Here is a 24,000-nt window from a genome sequence, read left to right on the forward strand (position 1 = left end):
TTGGCCTCACAGCAGCAGGCCGATTTAGGAACCCCACTTGATGAGATGAATGGGTCCTTCATTCTTCTACACAGCTGTTGCTGCTGCAATGAAAGGCATCAGTTAGCAAATAAATTTAAACTTGAGTGACAGATCTGCAATGTGGACAAATGGCACTTACCTTACAGGTCTGGTGTAGTTTCAGTTTTCATAAATTTCAACTGTTAGTTAGAAATGGAGCAGGTTTTCTATTTGAGATTCAAATTAAATAAAACTACACTTATTATATCCGCTATAAAATCTGTAGTTAATCAGAAGTTACGTATGGCAAATCTCAATAGAAAACAGATTTTGTTTAAAGCTGATGGCAGTTTGTTAGCAAAATGATGTTAAAATGGAAAGCTCAAACCATCTACTCAAACATTCAAACTTAGCTAGTGAGCCCAGTATTTTCAAGAGAATAGAAGAACTTGGCAGAAAAATAACCAGCTGGAAAAAACTACAGTAATAAATAATCATTTTTCTTAACAAAGCAATAAACTCAAAAATAATGTCAAACATTTTCACTAAAGTACCATTTAATGTTTTCTTGTACAGTTTGGGATAATTATTTATTTATTACGCTTTCTATAAGTCCTGCATTCCATTGCTAACAAAAACAAATGTCATTATCATCCACTGGAAAAGGCAGTCAAAACGCCAGGCTTTCATTGATATATTCACGATGAACTCTTTGTTTACAAGGTAAGTGAATATACACATTAACTTTATTGGTAATAGATCTGAATTAAGAAAAAATGTTTACTAAATTACTTTATATCTCTCCTACCACTTTTTTTCCAGCCAATTTTCTCTATTCTCCTGAAATCACTACAACTACATACAATGCTGCTTTCTTATTTGGGTGAATTTATGAAATTGGATGCAGAGTAAGTAAATGACCAATTGTATATTGTGGCTGAATAAGTCTTTATCAATCAACCGCATATTCATGCCTTGAATTATGAACATGGCACAAAAGGAGAGTCTATTTTCATTTTGGAAATATAATTGTACTTTATATGAAAATTCAGATAGAAGTATATAACCACCACCTCGGTCCTAAAGATCATAATGCACCGTAATTTAGTCAGAGTTAATTAGTATACTAACAATGGTTTAACCGAAGACCACAAAATGTCACATTAACATGTGCCCAATGAAAATATTTAGCTAAATTTACAGTCCAATTATAGCATAATTTCCAGTGCAAGGGTCTTGAGATGTGTGGTAGAATAGCAATCACTGTAAACAAATAGGCAATTTGGTACATCGGCTGATGGCAAGAGATTGGATCATGAAACTCTCAAACCCTGCGAATATGCAAAAATGCATGGTTTAACATCGCCATGCAAATTCCTTCCAACTTAGTTTCCCCTCAAATTTGTCCACCTCAAACTCATCCATCATTTAGTTCCATCCAATTAATTAATTAATTAGGATGAGAAAAACTTTATGACACAGGTGATCATCTGATAAGCCTGTGCTCGTCAAGATCAAATTAAACAACCTAATCTTGGCCCATACCCTTCAGTTCAAGCACACATCTAAGCATTTATTAAATGTAACTAGAGAACGTCTTCCTCTGCACAATTTTGGGCAGTGAGTTCTACATCTCTAGTATAGTCTGGATGAAAAAATCCCCCTTTAGTTTTTACTATTTTATAAACATGTAGAATTTATAAATTGTTGATAGCTTGTTGGCCTCTCAGCAAAAGGAAATGAGTCCAAAATAAATTTATACTCCTTAGAATCTTCCTTAGCCCCCTCCTTTACTCCCTGTCTACCCATGACTGTGTCACCACGCACAGCTCCAACCTGCTGATTAAATTTGCTAATGACACTACACTGACTGGCCTAATCTCAAATAATAATGAGGCAGCCTACAGAGAAGTCATTACCCTGACACAGCGGTGTCAAGAAAACAATCTCTCCCTCAATGTCGCAAAAACAAAGGAGCTGGCTTGGACTACAGGAGGAATGGGGACAGGCTAGCCCCTATTGACATCAATGGATCTGGGGTTGAGAGGGTGAACAGCTTCAAGTTCCTTGGCATCCACATCACCGAGGATCTCACATGGTCTGTACATACCAGCTATGTAGTGAAAAGAGCACAACAGCATCTCTTTCACCTCAGACGTTTGGGGAAGTTTGGTATGGGCCCCAAATCCTAAGAACTTTCTACAAGGGCACCATTGAGAGCATCCTGACTGGCTGCAACACTGCCTGGTATGGATACTGTACTTCCCTCCATCGCAGGACTCTGCAGAGAGTGGTCCGGACAGCCCAGCACATTTGTAGTTGTTAACTTCCCATGATTCAGGACATTTACAAAGACAGGTGTGTAAAAAGGGTCTGAAGGATTATTAGGGACCTGAGTCACCCCAACCACAAACTGTTCCAGCTGCTACCATCCGGGATACAACAGGCTCTGGGACAGTTTTTTCCATTAGGCCATCAGACTGCTTAACTCATGCTGACACCACTGCATTTCTATGTTATATTGACTATCCTGTTGTACATACTATTTATTATAAACTACTGTAAATTGCACATTTAGACAGAGACATTATATAAAGACTTTTATTCAGGTATATGAAGGATTTAAGTAATAAAGTCAATTCAATTCTCTGTTCCAAAGAAAATAAGCTTGGTAAACACCCATAATTAAAATCTTCTAGTCCTAGAAATACGTTTATAAATTTTAAGTAAAAACTTTTATATCTGCTTCCCTGGTACTTGATCCTCTCCCTATCCTGGTTAAGGCAAACTGATGATTTCTGTTCAACCTCCTCTGATCTAATGAAAACAATTTCCAGTTCACGCAACATCATCAAAACTCCTCTGCAACCTCTCCATTGAAATTACTTCTTTCCTATAACGTCTACCAGATCTAGACACAGAATGTTTGTTGTGGTCTAGCTTTTGTACCTAGTTCTAACATGATCTTATACTTATATTTAAAACTTTACCAAATGAATGAAACCAATCCATTTTTTTAATTGTCTGATCAACTTTCCAGAGTACTTTTTGCAGTACCTTAAAGTTCTTTGGATAAAATTTCATTTGCCATTTCCTGCCCAAATGAGCTTTCATAGAATTGATCCATAGACTTCAATCACTAAAAATAATTGAATATTTACTGCTATGTTACATGCTATGCCATCAGCTGACATTTAACAGTAATCTTCTCATAATATTTTCTTCATATCGCAATTAATGTAAACCCAAGCCACTTTTTCCTATCATTATATGACTGTCTATGGTCTTCGGTCTTTGATCATCAGATTACCTTCACAGATTTGGAAATACTGGCCTTCTTCATGCGTTCAGGGTTAAATTCAAATGGATTTCGCTTTGTACCAAGAAAGAATGAACATAGAGGGTTAACAAGTTGCACATGCAATGCATAATTAGCATTCTGTTATAGAGAGAGATGAATACAACATCCCACACAGAAATCTTGGAACTGAAATGAGGGGGAAGAATTTGAGCACTGAAAGACCTCTAGCAGAAACATTGAAATGAAAGAATACAGCTGCTAAGTCAAGTGCCAATGGAGTAAAATGGTTGGTTCACTTTGATTTGATTCATAATATTTATTAAATTCGCCAGTGCAAAAGTAAGGACAGTTTTAAAACTGGACAGTCTGGCGAAAAGAATTTAGCCTTAGAGGATCAAATCTGAAAAAAAAGATGCAAGTTGCTATAAATTAATTGCATCAATTGGCAAAATACTGAAGCTTATAACAAATCAAATTTAAAGTTAGGATACGGTGGGGTTAATAGTAATGAAGGACTTACTTTTAAGAAAGTACAACCTTAAAAATAAATAATAATTTTCCTGCTGGAAATAATATCTCATCAATCCCTTTGTGGGTGAATAACCTAAATGAGGAGGTAAAGGGGCAAGAATTCTGACTCTTAGGTCTTCCATGGAGAAGAGTCAAAAATCAACAGCCACAGTAAAGTACAAAATAGAGGATACTACAATCATTCAGCAGGTTATGGTAAGCAATTGGGAAATACAATGGACAAAGTTCAAGGTTGTTGAGAATTTATTAATAATGTTAAGCCAATTGCCTTTCCTCATTCTTTACTAACTAGTAACTTTCTGCTGAAACACAGGTACCCTGTGAGCAGTACCACATTGGCTTGGGCATCACATGGCACCTTTCCTTCAATCTATAGATATTAGTTTTGTTAGCTTTCGCACAAGGAATCGTTCAATTTGGCAGTGCCCCAGAAACAGTTAGGTAGGATCTATGTGACTAGATCCCAGCAAAATTCATTACCCTTGGTAAGCAAATGGCAGGATTAAAAAAATTCAAAGATAATCAATATCCAAAACTAAACAAATGCATAACCTGCTTATAACTAGAATAAAATCTCATGAAAAGATTTTGAGATGATATTTCTCCCCATCACTCACAAACTATTTCTAAGTTTATATTTTGCTTTTAAGTCAGGAAATTTTAGGATAAAATCATGTTTTATGCAATAAATTACCTCTTCTACTACCTCTTCTCAAAAGCATGCTAAGATTTTCTTCCCTCCCATTTTAAGCTAAGTCATCTGTGTGTTTTGCTAGAACAAGAAGTATAATATAATCATCTGTATTTAAAAACAATGATTTTGGAATTGCACATCTGTTTTCTATGTCAGAACATGCAACAAAACAAAAAACATGCTCTGCAAATCCAATAAAATTTTTGAAAAAAATCCTATAAATGTCAATCCACACTTCAGCACTACGCACAAAAAAAGGCAAACTGAATAGAGCACTCACAAAAAAGTCTCTAAAGATTGAGCAAGTATTTTCACAAAATACTAGTCCTGCAGCTCTCCTCTCTCGCAAGTATCCAGACCCAAAGTTTCCTTCGAAGACATTCTTAAGGAAAATGGAAGTGAAAGAGAAAGCAAAGAGTGATGGGGTTGGACAGGTACGTGCTGTAGGGAAAGGCAGAATGGAATGTAGGAACAGCCAGTTTATTGGGGGGAAAACCAAGATAGAGCGAAATAGTAGCCAATGCATTTAATACTTTTAAATAATGATAATTAAAGAGTGCACGCTTTCTCAAACTGTGTGCGCATGCACAAGGAAAGAAGCAGTTTCTCAATCACCATAGAAATCAGTATCAAATTCAATAATTCAAACTTGGAAATAGTGAATAATTTCACATCCAAAAACTTCACCCATAGAGGTTCTCCATGTAAAAACATCAACTGATCATTTCTACAAAGTATAAGGGTAAGAGTTCTTATAGGAATCAACAGAAAATCCTGTCTTCAACAATTAGTTCCGTCTCAGAAGTAAATCTGATTCTAAGTCTTCCAATTTGATTATGAATTTTTAAGAATGACAAATAATCCACAAGTTGTTTATTTTAATTTAAAGATACACTGCAGATCAGGCCCTTGCGGCCCAGTGAGCTGCACCACCCAGCAAAACACCTATTTAACCCGGGCCTAATCACAGGACAATTTACAATGATCAATTCATCTACTAACCGTTTCACCTTCGGAATATGGGAGTAAACCAGAGGAACCAAGGAAATCAACAAGCTTACAGGAAAGACATTCAATGTTCTTACAAACAACGCTGGAATTAAACTTCTATCTCTTAACACCCCGAGCTGTAATAGCATTGTGCTGGCCGCTACACTACTGTGGCACCATTCCTCATTCCCACAGTATTCTTTACTCGAAACACCAAGATTCCCCATATTGAGATACAAGACTTAAGTCTCTCTTGCCTCTACGTAATATTACTTAACTGACAACAAATAAGATATCCACACTCTGTAGTGATGCCTTTGAGATCGTGTGGTTACAGTAGTCAATGTAACAGCTTACAATAGGCTACCCCTCCTCAGAGTTAAACCATCCATACAACCAAGACTGTCTCAGTATCCAATCTGGCAAAGGTCCAGGAAGACCCAACTCCCAGTATATAATCACAGGTTTTTAAAAAAATGAATTAAGATAGGGAGATGAAAGATCATTTATTCAACTAGAGAAATGAACTAGAGATGCTAAGGAAAATTAGCAAGTCCTAATAGAAATTGGCATTTACACTATGGTCGATGCTTTCACATGACAATCTAAATAAAAATCTAATTATTGGAAATCTTAAAAGAGATGAAAAGAAATATCCTGGAAATCACAGAGATTAGGAAAGTTAACATTTTTGAAAGACAAGCTTTCATTACATTAGGAAAGCAGAGAAATAAACAACTTTATAGATGCAAATGAGGGTGTAGGAAGATCACTTTGAAAAGCACAGATCTGAAATAAGCACAAAGTGAGGTTCTCAGATAACAGGAGCAGTTACTGGCTAATTGAGGTCCTACAAGACCACAAGACATAGGAATAGAATTAGGCCATCTGGCCATCAAGTCTGCTCCGCCATTCAATCAATAGTTGTCATGATGAAGATGCTGGGTTGCACTCTAGCTCAGAAGACAGAAGATTAACATTAACACCAAATTTATTCTATGCCAAAATGTAATCTCAACAAAATAATGAAATCTGTCCAGAAATATATTGCAAAGCTAAACTGATCTGTTTTGGAAAAAAGGATGGATTTTAATTTCTGTGACACTATTATATCAATAAAGTACACCTGACTACACCTACAATTAGGAAGAATTATAGAAGAAAAATAAATTAAGATCAGTTTAAGGATACCTTAATATTAACTCTATTATCTCAAAACAAATATGTCCTACAGACAATCATAAAATATAGTTTTACATGTTGTAATATACTTGAATACTCACCAAAGAATAGATTTGATATCCTCAAATAGGAAGCAACATTAGCATTAGATACATCAGAAGTTTGAAATAAACCAAAAAAACTATTATGGAAACTTCAAAGAACCTGCAGAGTTTGAGAAGCTTTTGTGAAGTACTAACCCCATTTCCAGAAAAGTTGGGATATTTTCCAAAGTGCAATAAAAACAAAAATCTATGATATGTTAATTCACGTGAACCTTTATTTAACTGACAAAACTACAAAGAAAAGATTTTCAATAGTTTTACTGACCAACTTAATTGTATTTTGTAAATATACACAAATTTAGAATTTGATGGTTGCAACACACTCAACAAAAGTTGAGACAGAGGCATGTTTACCATTGCGTTACATCACCTTTCCTCTTAACAACACTTTTTAATCGTTTTGGAACTGAGGATACTAATTGTAGTAGATTAGCAATTGGAAATTTTGTCCATTCTTGCTTGATATAAGACTTCAGCTGCTCAACAGTCCGTGGTCTCCGTTGTCTGATTCTCCTCTTCATGATGCACCATACGTTTTCAATAGGAGATAGATCTGGACTGGCAGCAGGCCAGTCAAGCACACGCACCCTGTGTCTACAAAGCCATGCTGTTGTAGCCCGTGCAGAATGTTGTCTGGCATTGTCCTGCTGAAATAAGCATGGACGTCCCAGGAAGAGACGTCGCCTTGATGGCAACATATGGCTCTCTCTAAAATCCTAATATACGCCTCAGAATCAATGGTCTCTTCATATACATGCAACTCCCCCATGCTGTGGGCACTGATGCACCCCCATACCATCACAGATGCTGGCTTTTGCACCTTTCACTGATAACAATCAAGATGGTCGTTTTCATCTTTGGCACGGAGAACTCGACGTCCGTTTTCTCTGAAAACTAGCTGAAATGTGGACTCATCTGACCACAGCACACGGTTCCACAGTCTTTCGGTCCATTTGTGATGAGATTGGGCCCAGAGAACTCGCTGGCGTTTCTGCATAGAGTTGATGTATGGCTTCCTCCTTGCGTAATACTGTTTCAAGTTGCATTTCTGGATGCAGCGACGGATTGTGTTAAGTGACAATGGTTTTGCAAAGTACTCCCGTGCCCAGGTGGCTATAATTAATCACAGTAGCATGACAGTTTCTTAGGCAGTGCCGCCTGATGGCTCGAAGATCAGGCACATTCAACAGTGGTTTCCGACCTTTCCCTTTACGCACTGAGATGTCTCTGAATCTTTTCACAATATTATGTATTGTAGATGTTGAAAGACCTAAATTCTCTGCAATCTTGCATTGAGAAATGTTCCTTTTGAACTGACTAACAATTCTCTCACGAATTTTGGCACAAAGAGGTGAGCCACGACCCATCCTTGCTGGCAAAGACTGAGCCTTTGATGGACGCTACTTTTATACCCAGTCATGATACCTCACCTGTTACCAATTAGCCTGCTTAATGTGGAGTCTTCCAAAACGGTGTTACTTGAATATTCTGTGCACTTTTCATCTTATTTCAACTCTGTCCCAACTTTTGTTGAGAGTGTTGCATTTGTGCATATTTACAAAATTCTAAATTTGTGTGTATTTACAAAATACAATTAAGTTGGTCCGTAAAACTATTAAAAATCTTTTCTTTGTACTTTTGTCAGTTAAATAAAGGTTCACGTGAATTAACATATCACAGATTTTTGTTTTTATTGCATTTTGGAAAATATCCCAACTTTTCTGGAAATGGGGTTTGTAGTTCCAGGTCCAAGTTAATTCTGTAAAATCACCGAAATGCTTATATAATGTCCAAAACAAAAACATTTTTTAAAGTTCAGAGGTAAAATTCTAGACTGCTGCATTTAGAAAAATAGTTCAATCTTGATTTGTTCCAAGATATAACGCAGAATGAATATGGATCAGGGAGAGGATTGAGTAGATTTTGACTCCATGATTCAAAATGGGGAAGAGAATCCTTGTAGTGTCAGCAAACAAAAACATTTTGCAGCTTTCAACTAGCAAACAACATACTGATGTCGAGCAGAAAATACCAATAATAAATATGGCCATAAGACATAGAAGCAGAATTAGGCCATTCTGCCCACTGAAGCTTTTCCATAATTCCATCATGGCTGATTTATTATCCCTCTCAACTCAATTTTCCTGCCTTCTCCCTGTAACCTTTGATGCCCTGATTAATCAAGAACCTATCAATCTCTGCCTTAAATACACCCAATGATTTGGCCTGCATAGCTGTGGCAATTAATTCCACAGATCCACCACCCTCTGACTAAAGAATTTTTTTCTCATCTCTGTTCTAAATGGGTGTCCCTCTATCCTAAGGCTGTACCCTCAGACTCACCCACTATAGGAAACATCCTCTCCAGATCCACTCTATCTAGGCTTTTCAATATTTGATAAGTGTCATTGAGATTCCACTCATTCTTCTAAACTCCAGCAGGTACAGGCCCAGTTTATCAAATGCTCCTCACAACCAGGTGGCTGATTTGTTTCTTTTAAATGGAGCAGAAACAACATTCTGAAGAATGACTACATTGAAAATACATTTCAACTTACTGGCAGATTCTTGGCACAGTCGAGATAGACGATGAGTAAGGCAGAGGAAAGCCCATCATTGGCAGTTCCTTTGATAGCTTTGGTGCTAGCCATTGCCTGGATCACATCAAAAATAAATAGAAATTTGCACCTGTTAGATTTATTGAACCATTATTCTCATAGCATGATATCTCAATCCCCATAAGAAGTAATACAATTAGATTGTTCAGTGCACTGCACTATATACGATGTGTAGGATGCTACAATACTAGCATGTAACATTTCTTTATTACTGTCAGGGGAAAAAAATTAAAAGGATGATACTATTCAGGTAATTGTACCTGAAGTTCAAAAATCTCAAACTCAAACCACAAGAGTATGGCTAAAGAGCAAACATGAGGAAATCTGCAGATGCTGGAAAATTCAAACAAAACACACAAAATGCTGGTGGAACACATCAGGTGAAGCAGCATCTATTGGGAGAAGCGTTGTTGACGTTTCGGGCCGAGACCCTTCATCAGGACTGACCGAAAGGAAAGATAGTAAGAGATTTGAAAGTAGTGGGGAGAGGGGGAAATGCGAGATGATAGAAGACCGGAGGGGGTGGGATGAAGCTAAGAGCTGGAAAGGTGATTGGCGAAAGTGATACAGAGCTGGAGAAGGGAAAGGATCATGGGACGGGAGGCCTCAGGAGGAAGAAAAGGGGAGGGGGGAGCACCAGAGGGAGATGGAGAACAGGCATCCCTGACATATTTATTTGTTTGCCTGTTCTCCATCTCCCTCTGGTGCTCCCCCGCCCCTTCTTTCTCCTGAGGCCTTCTGTCCCATGATCCTTTCCCTTCTCCAGCTCTGTATCACTTCCGTCAATCACCTTTCCAGCTCTTAGCTTCATCCCACCCCCTCCGGTCTTCTTCTATCATTTCGCATTTCCCCCTCTCCCCACTACTTTCAAATCTCTTACTATCTTTCTTTTCGGTCAGTCCTGACGAAGGGTCTCGGCCCGAAACGTCGACAGCGCTTCTCCCTATAGATGCTGCTTGGCCTGCTGTGTTCCACCAGCATTTTGAGAGTATGGCTAAAGTTTAGAAGAGGGAAGATGCAAGATTAGAGTTAATTTATGATTGAAGCATTTGCAGAGTATTTCCTGAGGAAGCACCCAACAGTAAGCTGGATAGCAAACTGAGGGTGTAACCAGCTTTGCTTCATTTTGAGGGCTTTTATAAAAGTAATCATTCAGTATGTGCTTAATTTGTTAGTGTATAAGTATAAATAAGTATAGTTCTGACTATTTTTAATGAAAATACCCATGTCCATTTATTAAGCAAACCAAAGTGAGCATGTCAGAAAAAGTGAAAGCAGTAAAGATCTATTCAAACCTTCTGTACGATTTAGTAAGGGGATACTTCTGGTTAATAACTGGTTAGCTTTGAGCTTAACTCTTGTCATATTCAGAGGAAAACCAATATTAAACTATCAGTATAAGGTCGAGCTTAAACATCCATCTCCTAAAACTTGATCGAAACATAACAGCACTCACTTTGCAGAATGCAATATAGAAAGCATTAGGTACCTGAGGCAGAACGTCAGCTGCTGACAGCAGAGATAGCCACTCCAATTTCAAGTGTAATTTTCCTCTGGTCACCTCATCCAAATCAAACCACTGTTAACAGATAAAATGATCAAACACCAGGAACATTAGAATCATGGGTCATAATCGATACCAGATATTACAGTCTAAACTAAAGTTCCTTTCCATTCAGAATTAGACAACTTGTGTTATTTAAAATTGATTTTGTTTAAGCAATAAATGATAATCCATTTGACTCCAATTGAAAAGGGCCAGCATATGTGACACAACTGTACCTGATCAATTAACTGTTCCTTCTGAACTTCAACAAGGTCAATCATAAGGCTGAAATGAAATGATACACATTTTATAAAACCAGCACTTAAAAGTTTCTGCTCTATGCATTTAGTTATTTGAGCTATTCACAACCACAATAATTCTGCTTTGCAAACAATTCTCCTTATCATTTAGGAAGGTAACTCGGTAGTGAATGGTGTGCTCTATGACTTGCATTGGTATCTGAAACACCATCATATAAGTTTTCAAATTTTGTTCTCACCCTACCCTATTTCTGTACCTTCTACCAAGATTATATCATTCTAGGATCCCCATTACCATCCTTCTTCTTCACATTAAAATGGTTACTGGGCATGGGTGAGAGAGCACAGGTCAGGATACTTGTAGCTTTCTTAAGGGATACAGGGTTTTTTTTTATAGGATATGATGGATAAGCAGGAATAGGGTACTAGGATGGTTAAAGAAGAAAGGATAAAGTGTAGATTAGGGCATGTGTGTGTGTGAGAGAATGGGTGAAGGGATTTAGAATGTAAGTCTATCGTCTGATCCACACTCTGGAGCAGAAGGTGGCGGTAATGCACCATTAAGCTGGGTGCCAACTGCTGTAAAACAAGAAGGAAGGAAGGAAGGAAGATAGATGATTTTGCAGCACAGTTAGAGACTGGCATGTATGATGTAGGCATCACTGAGTCGGGGCTGAAAGATTATAGTTTGGAGCTTAACATCAAGGATAGACATTGTATCAGAAGGACAGGCAGGTAGGCAGAGGAAGTAGCATGGCTTTACTGGTAAAAAATGAAATCAAATCCTTAGAAAGAGGTGATGTTTCGGGCTGAAACCCTTTGCAGGACTTTCATTCAGGAGGACTAGAATATAAAACACAAGGATGCAATGCTGGGGCTTCATAAGGCACTAGTGAGGCCTCACTTGGAAGAATTTGAGCTATTTTTCGTCCCTTATCTAGAAAATTGAGGGAGGATCTCATTGAAACCTAAAGAATGTCGAAAGACCTGGATAGAGTAGGTGTGGAGAAGACGTTTCCTATAGTGGGGGAGATAGGACCAAAGGGGACAGCCTCAGAGTGGAGGGACTTTGCTTTAGAATGGAGATGAGGAGGAATTTCTTTAGGCAGAGGGTGGCAAATCTGTGCAATATGTTGGCTGTGAAGGCCAGGTCATTGGGTGTTTTTAAAGTGGAGAGGGAAATAGATCAGCCATGATTAAATGGCGGAGCAGACTCAGTGGGTCAAATAGCCTAATTCTGCTTCTTTATCTAATAGAAAACCTATAGCAGTACACACAAAATGCCAGGGGAATTCAGTAGATCAGGCAGCATCTACAGTATGGAAATGAATAAACAGTTAACGTCAATGAAAATCCAAGCTATTGCAAGAACATGCAAACTCTACGTACTCTGCAACCTATATCAGGATCAAACTTAGGCCCCTGATGCTGTAAGGAAACAGTACTAACTATTGCACCACAATGCCATATTGTTAGATCAAAATACCCCTGCATTTCTATTCATCTCATCCTATCTGCTGCATACATTTTTCTCAGATGACTTGTCTTAACCAATAAACCTACTGAAACATCACACATCAAGCCAGTTGCTTCCCTCCCTTCCCGCTCTTCTCTGTCACAAATCCCATGTAGCAGTGGAAAGGAACACTTCACTTGCACTGCTAATTGTTTATCCTCATCTCCAACAGCACTCCCACCAATCCCACATATTTTGTGTGCCAGTTTCCGAGGAGCCATTGGATTTCACAGAGGGAAAGAGAGCATAAAAGAAGCAATTGGAGGCAGTCAGCAGATTTTGTACACCACAGTTTCTGAGGAAACATTGGATTGCATTGAGGGAGAGAAAGCTTAAAAGAAGTGAGCAGGGCAGTCGGCTCTTTTTGCGTGCTTTGCTGTGTGAGTGGGCCAGTGTTGGGACTGAGGAGTCGAGGCTTTGGTTCTTCGAGGCCTCAGCAAGGAGAGGCACAGGCTGTAGGTAGATTTTTTTGATATTCTATATTTAGAGCAGTGGGTATGCCAGGCAGGATAGTGGAATGCTCCTCTTATGGGATTTGGTGACGACAACTGCAAGCTGCAGCTTCTAACAGACCGGACGAAGGAATTGGAGCTGGAAGTAGATGAACTGTGGATCATTTGGGAGAGTAAGGGATTGATAGACAGACATACAGAGAGGTAGTTACACCCAAGGTGCAGGATACAGGTAACTGGATTACTGTCAGGAGGAGAAAAGGGGTAGGCAGCTGGTGCAGAGAACTCCTGCAGCCCTTCCATTCAAAAAGCAGTATACTGCTTTGGATACTGTTGGTGGGAATGATCTAGCAGAAGAAAGACACAGCAATCAGATTTCTGGCATTTAATCCAGCTTTGTGGCTCAGAAGGGAAGGTAAGAGGTGATTTGTAGTGATAAAGGATTCGAGGCTTAGGGGAACAGAAAAGAGGTTCCATGGATGAAAATGAGATTCCTGGATATGATGTTACCTCCCAGATGCAGGGTCAGGGACATCTCAAATTGAATCCATGGGAGGGTCATGACATCCTGCAAAGTGAGTTCAGGGAGTTAGGTGTTAAATGACAGGGCCTCCAGAGTTTACTACCCATGCCATGTGTTAATGAGGCCAGAAATAGGAAGATCATACAGTTTAACATGTGGGTAAGGATATGGTGCAGGAGGGAGTGCCTGGATTATTGGACTCTTCTAAGAAATTTGGGAACCATACTGAATTGATGGTTTGCATCTGAACTGGAGGAGGACTAATATCTGGGTGGGAAGGTTTGCTCATGCTGCAGGGGGTTGGTGGGGGAAAAGTAGTCTTTAAACTAGAAACAGAAACATAGAAAACCTACAGCACAATACAGGCCCTTTGGCCCACAAAGTTGTGCCAAACATGTCTCTGCCTTAGAAATTACTAGGCTTACCCATAGCCCTCTATTTTTCTAAGCTCCATGTACCTATCCAAAGTCTCTTAAAAGACCCTATCATATCTGTCTCCACCACCGTTGCTGGCAACCCATTCCACACACTCACCACTCTCTATGTAAAAAACCTACTCCTGACATCTCCTCTGTACCTACTCCCCAGTACCTTAAACCTGTGTCCTCTTGTGACAACCATTTCAGCCCTGGGAAAAAGCCTCTGACTATCCACACAATCAATGCCTTTCATCAGCTTATACACCTCTATCACATCACCTCTCATCCTCCGTCGCTCCAAGGAGGAAAGGCCGAGTTCACTCAACCTGCTCCAAACATCCTTGTAAATCTCCTCTGTACCTTTTCCATGGATTCCACACCCTTCCTGTAGTGAGGCAACCAGAAATGAGCACAGTACTCCAAGTGGGGTCTGACCAGGGTCCTATATAGCTGCAACATTACCTCTTGGCTCCTAAATTCAATTGCATGATTAATGAAGGCTAATACACCGTATGCCTTCTTAACCACAGAGTCAACCTGTGCAGCTGCTTTGAGCGTCCTATGGACTCGGACCCCAAGATCCCTCTGCTCCTCCACATTGCCAAGAGTCTTACCATTAATACCATATTCTGCCATCATATTTGACCTACCAAAATAAACCACTTCACACTTAACTGGGTTGAACTCCATCTGCCACTTCTCTGCCCTCCTATCAATGTCCTGCTATAACCTCTGACAGCCCTCCACACTATCCACAACACCCCCAACCTTTGTGTCACCAGCAAACTTACTAACCCATCCCTCCACTTCCTCAGCCAGGTCATTTATAAAAATCACGAAGAGTAAGGGTCCCAGGACAGATTCCTGAGGCACACCACTGGTCACAGACCTCCATGCAGAATATGACCCATCTACTACCATTCTTTGCCTTCTGTGTGCAAGCCAGTTCTGGATCCACAAGGCAATGTCCCCTTGGATTTCATGCCTCCTTACTTTCTCAATAAGACTTGCATGGGGTACCTTATCAAATGCCTCGCTGAAATCCTTATACACTACATCTACTGCTCTTCCTTCATCACTGTGCTTGGTCACATCCTCAAAAAGTTCAATCAGGCTCGTAAGGCACAACCTGCCCTTGACAAAGCCATGCTGACTATTCCTAATCATATTATACCTCTGCAAATCTTCATAAATCCTGCCTCTCAGGATCTTCTCCATCAACTTACCAACCACTGAAGTAAGACTCACTAGTCTATAATTTCCTGGGCTATCTCTACTCCCTTTTTTGAATAAAGGAACAACATCCGCAACCCTCCAATCCTCCGGAACCTCTCCCATCCCCAATGATGATTAAAAGATCATCGCCAGAGGCTCAGCAATCTGCTCCCTCACCTCCCACAGTAGCCTGGGGTACATCTTATCCGGTCCCGGCAACTTATCCAACTTGATGCTTTCTAAAAGCTCCAGCACAACCTCTTTTTTAATATCAAGAAAGCTCAAGATTTTCAGTCTGCTGCAAGTCATCACTACAATCACCAAGATCCTTTTCCACAGTGAATACTAAAGTAAAGTACCTCTGCTATTTCCTCTGGTTCCATACACACCTTCCCACTGTCACACTTGATAGGTCCTATTCTTTCACATCTTATCCTCTTGCTATTCACATACTTGTAGAATGTCTTGCGGTTTTCCTTAATCCTGCCCACCAAGGCCTTCTGGCTCTCCTAATTTCCATTTTAAGCTTTTTTCTGTTAGCCTTATAATCTTCTAGATTTCCAACATTATCCAGCTCTTTGAACTTTTTGTAAGCTTTTCTTTTCTTCTTGGCCTTTGTACACCATGGTTCCTGTATCCTACCATAACGTCCCTGTCTCATTGGAACGTACCTATGCAGAACTCTACACAAATATCCCCAAAACATTTGGCACATTTCTTCCGTACTTTTCCCTGAGAATATCTGTTCCCAATTTAAGCTTCCTATTTCTTGCCTGATAACCTCATAATTTCCCTTCCTCCACTTAGGGTCTCGGCCCGAAATGTCAACTATACTTTTCCATAGATGCTGCCTAACTTGCTGAATTCCTCCAGTATTTCATGTTGCTTGGATTTCCAGCATCTGCAGATTTTCTCATTTGGAATAAGAAAGATATGACCACATTAATAGGATTACATCAGCGACCACCCAGCAGTCCCGAGGATTTAGTGAAGCAAATTTGTGGAGAAATTGTAGATTGTTGCAAGAAACATAAGGTTGTCATAGTAGATGATTTTAACTTTCCATATATTGACTGGGACTGACTGTCATGTTGTAAAAAGGCTGGATGGAAAAGATTTTGTAAAATGTGTTCAAGAAAGTTTCCTTAATCAGTATATGGAAGTTCCAATTAGGGAGAGTGTGATACTAGATCTCCTATTAGGGAATGAGACAGGGGAACAGTTTGCATTAGTGATCATGTTGCCATTACTTTCAAGGTAATTTTGGAAAAAGGTAGCTCTGGTCCTCAGGTTAAGAATCTCAATTGGAGAAAAACCAGGTTTGATGGTACCAGAAAGTGGGAGGCCTTCAAAAGTGACATTTTGAGTAGTATTTGCACGTTCCTGTCAGAATAAAAGGTAATGATAACAGCTTTAAGAAACCTTGGCTTTTAAGAGATGAGGCCCCAGTTAAGAAAAATAATTGAGATGCATAGCAGGTATAGATAAATATGAACAAATGAGGTACTTGATGAATATAAGATATACAAGTGAACACTTCAGGAAATCAGGAGAGCCAGAAGAAAGCATGAGGTTGCTCTTGTAAGCAAGGTGAAGGAGAATCCTAAGGGCTTCTACAGATATATTGAGGAAAAGGATAGTAAGGGTCAAAATTGGTCCTCTGGAAGATCAGAATGTTAATCTATGTGTAGAGCCAAAAAAGTTGGGGGAGATCTTAAATGAATTTTTTGCATCTGTGTTTACTTGGGAGAGATTAGACATTGGCTTCATGGAAGAAGCCAGAGAGTGGTACCAGGTGATTGCCTCTCTGATTGGAGGCCTGTAGCTAATGGTATGCTACAGGGGTCAGTGCTGGGTCCATTGTTGTTTGTCATCTATATCAGTGATCTGTATGATAATGTGGTAAACTGGATCAGCAAATTTGCAGATGACGCCACAGTAGGGGATGTGGGGAAGAATATCACAGTCTGTAGTGGGATATGGACCAGATGGAATTTAATGCAGACAAGTGTGAGGTGTTGCACTTTGGAAGGACCAATCTGTGTAGGGCACCATGGAGTGTGGTAGAAGACAGATCTGGGAATACAGATCCATAATTCCTTGAAATTGGAGTCATAGGTAGATCGGTTCATAAAGAAAGCTTTTGACACATTGACCTTCATAGATCAATGTACTGAGTACAGGAGTTGGGATGATATGTTGAAATTATTTAAGACATTGGTCAGGCCTAATTTGGAGTATTTTGTGCAGTTTTGGTCACCTACCTGCAAGAAAGATGTAAATAAGATCAAAAGAGAAAATTGACGAGGACATTGGCCCAGAATTTGAGTTATAGGGAAAGGTTGAATAGGTTAGGACTTTTACTCCTAGAACATAGAAAATTGAGGGAGGCTTTGATAAGAGATGCTTATCCTCGGCCATTAGGCTCCGTAATGAGTCAATCTGTAGCCGATGAGCCTCTCCTGCTAGACTGTTTGTGGTAACTTATTTTTATTATTCTAATTCTCTTCTAATATTTTTAACTATGCACTTGTAATGTTACTGTGACACTGTAATTCCCTTTGGGATCAATAAAGTATCTATCTATATCTTTATCTATCTAAAGTTATGGGAGGTATAGATAGGCCAAAAGCAAGCGGGTTTTTTCCATTGAGATTGGGTGAGACTGCAACTATAGGACATAGGTTGAGGGTCGAAGGTGAAATGTTTAAAGGGAACAGGCCACAGAGAATGCAACAGAGCAGACAGCAAAAGATCATAAACAACAGGACAAATTCAGCAATTTGTGCAACAAATGGTACAACATTTTATCTTTTCTTAATATGTGCTCATCAGTTTATCATCAATATAATACAAAAATTTTCATTTTTTACCTGCCAAGGAAATCATCTTTGTCTGGATCTTCATCAAAGAGTTCAATCTCAAGTAACTGGCCAGGATTTTCATAGATCAATGCCTTTGAACAGAAAATATTTAAACAAAACTTAAGTTATATGTGACAAAATTAGGTCGCAGTTTTACAGAATAAATAATGAAAATAGTCCTCGTATGATATTTTTGAATAAAGCATCTATGCACTGATTTAAAACTCATTTTGTCATGATACTGGAGGCTATTCAGCCAACCAACCTGAAAAATCCAATCTCAAATGCCCATTAACACCCTGCAATTCTGGATGTTACTTATAAACAGAAAACTAATCATTCAACACATCTTTGGTTATTGGAAAAATCCATCACACTGGGAGGAGATCCATACAGTCACAGGGTGAACATACTAACTCCATACTGACAGTATAGGTCAGGATCAACTTGGGATTGCTGGAGATGCACAACAGCAGCACAAATGCTGCATCATTTAACAGATAAGGTTGGTGAGGTGCTGATTATCAGCCACCTTCTTGAACCATTGCAGTTCTTGAAAGGATAATGTAACACTGGAGGCAGTTCAAAACAAGGTTTAATTCCTGGGAACACACACAAAATGCTGGTGGAATACAGCAGGCCAGCAGTGTCTATAGGAAGAAGTACAGTTGGCGTTTCAGACCGAGACCCTTCGTCAGGACGAACTGAAAGAAAAGATAGTAAGATATTTGAAAGTAGGAGGGGAAGGGGAAAGCTGAAATGATAGAAGACAGGAGGGGGAGGGGTGAAGCTAAGAGCTGGAAAGGTGATTGGTAAAAGGGACACACAGCTGGAGAAGGGAATGGATCATGGGATGGGAGGCCTAAGGAGAAAGAAAGAGGGAGGGGACCAGAGGAAGATGGAGAGCAGACAGAGTGATTGTGAGAGGGGCAGAGAGAAAAAAAGGAGGGAAAATAAATAAATAAATAAGGGATGGAGTAAAAAGGGGAGGAGGGGCATTACCGGAAGTTAGAGAAATCAATTTTCATGCCATCAGTTTGGAGGCTACCCAGATGGAATATAAGGTGTTGTTCCTACCGTCAAGATGAAGCCACACTCAGTTTGGAGGAACAACAGCTTGTATTCCATCTGGGTAGCCTCCAACCTGATGGCATGAACACTGATTTCTCTAACTTCCGTTAATGCCCCTCCTCCCCTTTTTACTCCATCATTTATTTATTTATTTCTGCCCTCCTTCTCCCCCCCCGCCCCTCTTACCATCACCCCTTGCCTGCTCTCCATCTTCCTCTGGTGCTCCCCTCCCCCTTTCTTTCTCCATAAGCCTCCCATCCCATGATCCTTTCCTTTCTCCAGCTTTGTATCCCTTTTGCCAATCAACTTTCCAGCTCTTAGCTTCATCCCTCCCCCTCCTGTCTTCTCCTATCATTTTGGATCTCCCCTCCCACTCCAACTTTCAAATCTCTTCTTTCAGTTAGTCCTGACAAAGGGTCTCGGCCTGAAACGTCGACTGTGCTTCTTCCTATAGATGCTGTCTGGCCTGCTACATTCCACCAGCATTTTGTGTGTGTTGCTTGAATTTCCAGCGTCTGCAGATTTCCTTGTGTTTGCTTAATTCCTGGGATTAGATGACATATCAACAGAGGACTGATTGGTTGCCTCTGACCTGCTGCAATTCACCGACTGCCACAACAAGTCCACAGCAGAAATAACCTCACTGGCTCTTCACTCTGCTTTGGAGCACCTAGACAACAGTACAACATAATGTATGACAGGCTGCTACTTATCAATTATAGCTCAGTATTTTAACACTACCATTCCCTCCGTACTAGTGACCAAGCTTCAAAACATGAGCCTCGGTACCTCTTTCTGCAACTAGATCCCTGACTTCCTATTGTGAGACCACAGTCAGTGTGGACTGATAATTCTCGATGAGAAACAACACAGGAACATCTCAACAATGCATGTTTAGCCCATTGCTCTAATTTTTCGGTACTCATTGAGAAATCACCACAAGTCCACATTTGTGATCCTTCTGCACTCCTCATTAAACCAGATTTTTGAGGTTACAAGGTATGGTGGTGTAAATTACTGCTTCTGCTGATGGTTCACAGGGTCCTCATGGAAGCTCAGCTTTAAGCTGCCAAATGAGTCCAAGCTATTCAACATGATTGTACTGCCCAAGCAAAACAGATCCCCTCACTGTAAAGAATATTATTACTATTTATAACACTTATAAACTATGAAAATATTAAATTTTCAATTAGCAGAACCCAGCTGACTAAAACAGCTAAAAGATGAAGCCAGGTGAATTATTGTGAAAAAACAAATGAGCTGAATTTTGCAGGAAACCAAAATTAGCATCTCTACTTGGGGTTGGAGAGCCATGTATCTGAAAGAGGGACATTCACACTGGTAGTTCCATGTACATAACTGGAATATTTCAGGCCAGCAAAAAAAATCCAGGACCTGTTTTACTGAGTCTTGCATTGATGCCTATGAAGAAACATCCACTATGTTCTAAAGAGGAATGGTCAGAACTATCAATGAAAGCCATTGGAGCATCTAACAGGAAAATCTGCTGTGTTGAACAGAGCTGCTAGGAGGAACCTGAAGTTGCCAGAACAATGAGAGTGTGCAGATGGGCTGATTTAAAAAACAGTTTTACTGAACCATGCAGGTCAACTAAACCAAAATACAATTTAAAATATTGGAAATGAACTGAAATTAATCCAGCAAGCTCTCAGCTAGGAAACATGAGTGAATCTGCAGATGCTGGAAATAAATAAAAACACAAAATGCTGGCAGAACTCAGCAGGCTAGACAGCATTTATGGGAGGAGGTAGGAATTTTTAAAAAATGTATACTTTCTACATAATTAAGCTAAGTATATAATAGTTTCATTAGTTGATTTAGATAGCAGTTCAATATTGTCATTCAAAATTTTAACTTGAGATTTTAAAAGCATTTCAAGATTTACTATTATTGTGTTTTTATATGCAAGTCAATTTCAATTAAAAAAGTAACCTGCTTTCACAAAACATACCAAAGTATGGTAACTAGAAGGCATATGGCATGCTTGCCTTTATTAGTCAGTGGTTCAGAAGGCATATGACATGCTGGTCTTTATCAGTTGAGGCACAAGTTCAAGAGTCAGGGAATTATCTTGCAGCTTTATTAAAGTATAGTTAGGGCCATCTGGAGCACTGCATACAGCCCTGGCTGCCCTATTAAAGGAAGCATGTTGAGGTTTTGGAGAGGGTGGAGAAGAGGTTTACCAGGATACTGTGTGAGTTAGAGAGGTTGGACAAACTTGGGTTGTGTTCTCTGGAGCAGCAAAGTCTGAGGGGAGATAAGATAGAGATTATAAGTTTATGAGAGCAACACACACAAAATGCTGGAGGAACTCAGCAAGCCAGGCAGCATCTATAGAAAAGAGCACAGTCGACTATCAGGCAGAGAAAAGAAGATGAGGAGTCAGTTAGAAGGGAGAGGAGGAGGAAGCACAAGATGATAACTGAAATTAAGTGGGGGAAGGGGTGAAGTAAAGAGCTGGGATCACAGAGGGGGAGATCATGAGAGGCATAGATAGAGTCGACAGTATCTTTTCTCCCCAGAGCCAGAATGTCTAATACCAGAGGTTATGCACTTAAGGTGAGAAGGAGTAATTTCAAAGAAGATGCAAGGGCAAATTGCATTTATTTTTATACTCTGCACTGCCTGGGGTAATGGTAGAGGCAGAAATATTACATTTTTAAGAGACTTCTAGATAGATACATGAATAAGAAAAGAATATGGATATTATGTAGGCATAAGGGATTATTTCGGTTGGCCAATTTATTTGGTTCAGCACAACATTGTGGTTCAAAGGGTCTGTTCCTGTGCTTTTCCTATACTGTTCTATGTTCAATGTAACTGAAACATACTCCAGCTTAAAGCAGCTTCGAATGGCCTCTTAAAACAATCTCAGCATTGAATGACCTGGGCAAGTGTCCATGGAATTCAGGAGCCAGTATAATAATCCAACTTGCCCTACTTGCATATAGAACTAGTACAGATTCATAGTCAAACTATAACTACCTCATAAACCTCATTCCACTTTGGATTCAAATTTTCCTTGATAGTTTTGCTTTGGAACATCTGGTTACCAATACGAACAATGCCATAAGGGTCAGATTTTCCTTTTGCAAGTCCTTTCATATATGTGTCCTTCCACATCAGATCTTGAGCTTCAATGAAGTATATTCTTAGAAACCCCTATGAAAAAGAAAAGAGTAAATGGAAATAAATAAAATCCATCATCTGACATAATCAGAGAATTAGATGAGGATTGATTACATTACATTAGTAACTTCATTTATAGTTCTCAAACAGCATCAGTCATATTGTAAAACAACTAAACTGAATATAACAACAAAAAGAATCACTTATGGAGGGAAAAGAGACCAAGCAGAGATGTCTGGTCAAGCTTCCATACTTTAACTATTACACAAGCTTTTACGACAGCTGTAGTATAGTCCACCAATACCTATAACCAGAGAGATGTAAAAATTGGGTTTAGAATTATAAACGGTCATTTCAGCCTAACAAGTCCATGCTGACTATGGTGCCCACAAACTAATCCCAAATTTCCTACATTTATCCCTCTAAGTTGCACCCCTCCAAGTACTTTTCCAATGATTCTGTTGTATCTGTCTCAATGACTTCCACTGGCTGCTCCTTCCATATATTCACCAAACTCCGCATGAAAAGGTTACCCCACTCACCTGAAATCTATACCCACTCAGTTTGGACTCCCTGATTTGGGGAAAGAACATTCCCATCCACCTTAAGTATGGTCCCATGTTTTTATAAACCCCAGTCTCCTACACTACAAGGAATAAAGACCTAGCCTGGCCAACTTCTCCCTGTAACTCAGGCCTTCTCATCCTGGCAATATCCTCGTAAATCTTTTCTGCCCTCTTCAGTTCAACCATATCTTTCTTCTAACAGGCGATCAGAACTGTACACAGTACCCAAAGTGTGGCTTGACCATAGACTTATACAACTGCAACATGCTGTCCTAAATCCTATACTAAAGGCCCTGACTTGCAGCTGTGCTAAACACCTTTCGCACCACCGTCTGTGCGACAATGCTTTCAATGAATTATGCACTTGTACTTGTCCTTCTTTTCCATTACGTTCCCTAGTGTCCAATTATTCATAGTATACTGTAGGTCCAAAGCTGGTTTGACTTTCCAAAATGCATTACCTTACCCTTAACTGTATACAAGTCCATTTGCCACTCATCAGCTCACATCCCTAACTGACCAAGGTCCCCACGTAGTCAAAAAATAACCTTCTTTGCTATAAACAACACATCCTAATTTTGTGTCACCCACAAATTTACTGATTAAGCCTTGTATATTTGCATCAAAATCATTTGTATAAATAATAATTCACAACACTGACCTCTGTGGTACACCTAATCCACTGTGAGAAACAACCTTCTGCTTCCTACCTCTAAGCCAATTTTAACCTACCTAACTAGCTCTCCCTGGATTCCATGGGACTTCAGCTTCCAGACCAGTCCAATATGCAGTCCAATATACTCTCATCTATCTTTTAGATTACCGCTTCAATACACTCTAAAAGGTTGTCAAGCATGCCTTTCCACCCAAAAAGTGATGCTGACTATCCAAATGCTGGTAGATTCTGTCCCTCAGAATTCTCACCAGTAACTTCCCCACCAATGATATCAACCTAACCAACCTATAGTTTCTGGGGTTCTACTTGCTACTATTCTTAA

At 39.6% G+C, this 24,000-nt stretch overlaps 1 protein-coding gene across 2 annotated transcripts in view; it reads right to left on the minus strand.

Moving 5' to 3' along the window:
* The window catches only part of esyt2b (extended synaptotagmin-like protein 2b), a 212,527-nt gene that overhangs the window by 28,331 nt on the left and 160,196 nt on the right, over window positions 1-24,000 (minus strand). The window contains exons 9-14 of one of the 2 annotated variants that reach the window (XM_059971887.1): window positions 22,293-22,469; window positions 18,225-18,307; window positions 11,203-11,251; window positions 10,910-10,999; window positions 9,361-9,456; window positions 3,311-3,373 (exon numbers count right to left, since the gene is read on the minus strand). In XM_059971887.1, coding sequence (XP_059827870.1) covers window positions 3,311-3,373; window positions 9,361-9,456; window positions 10,910-10,999; window positions 11,203-11,251; window positions 18,225-18,307; window positions 22,293-22,469 — 558 coding nt within the window. The remainder of the gene's footprint in view (window positions 1-3,310; window positions 3,374-9,360; window positions 9,457-10,909; window positions 11,000-11,202; window positions 11,252-18,224; window positions 18,308-22,292; window positions 22,470-24,000) is intronic. The other variant, XM_059971888.1, reaches the window with a different exon arrangement.

This window comes from Hypanus sabinus, chromosome 6, assembly GCF_030144855.1.
Source record: "Hypanus sabinus isolate sHypSab1 chromosome 6, sHypSab1.hap1, whole genome shotgun sequence".
Lineage (NCBI taxonomy): Eukaryota > Metazoa > Chordata > Chondrichthyes > Myliobatiformes > Dasyatidae > Hypanus > Hypanus sabinus.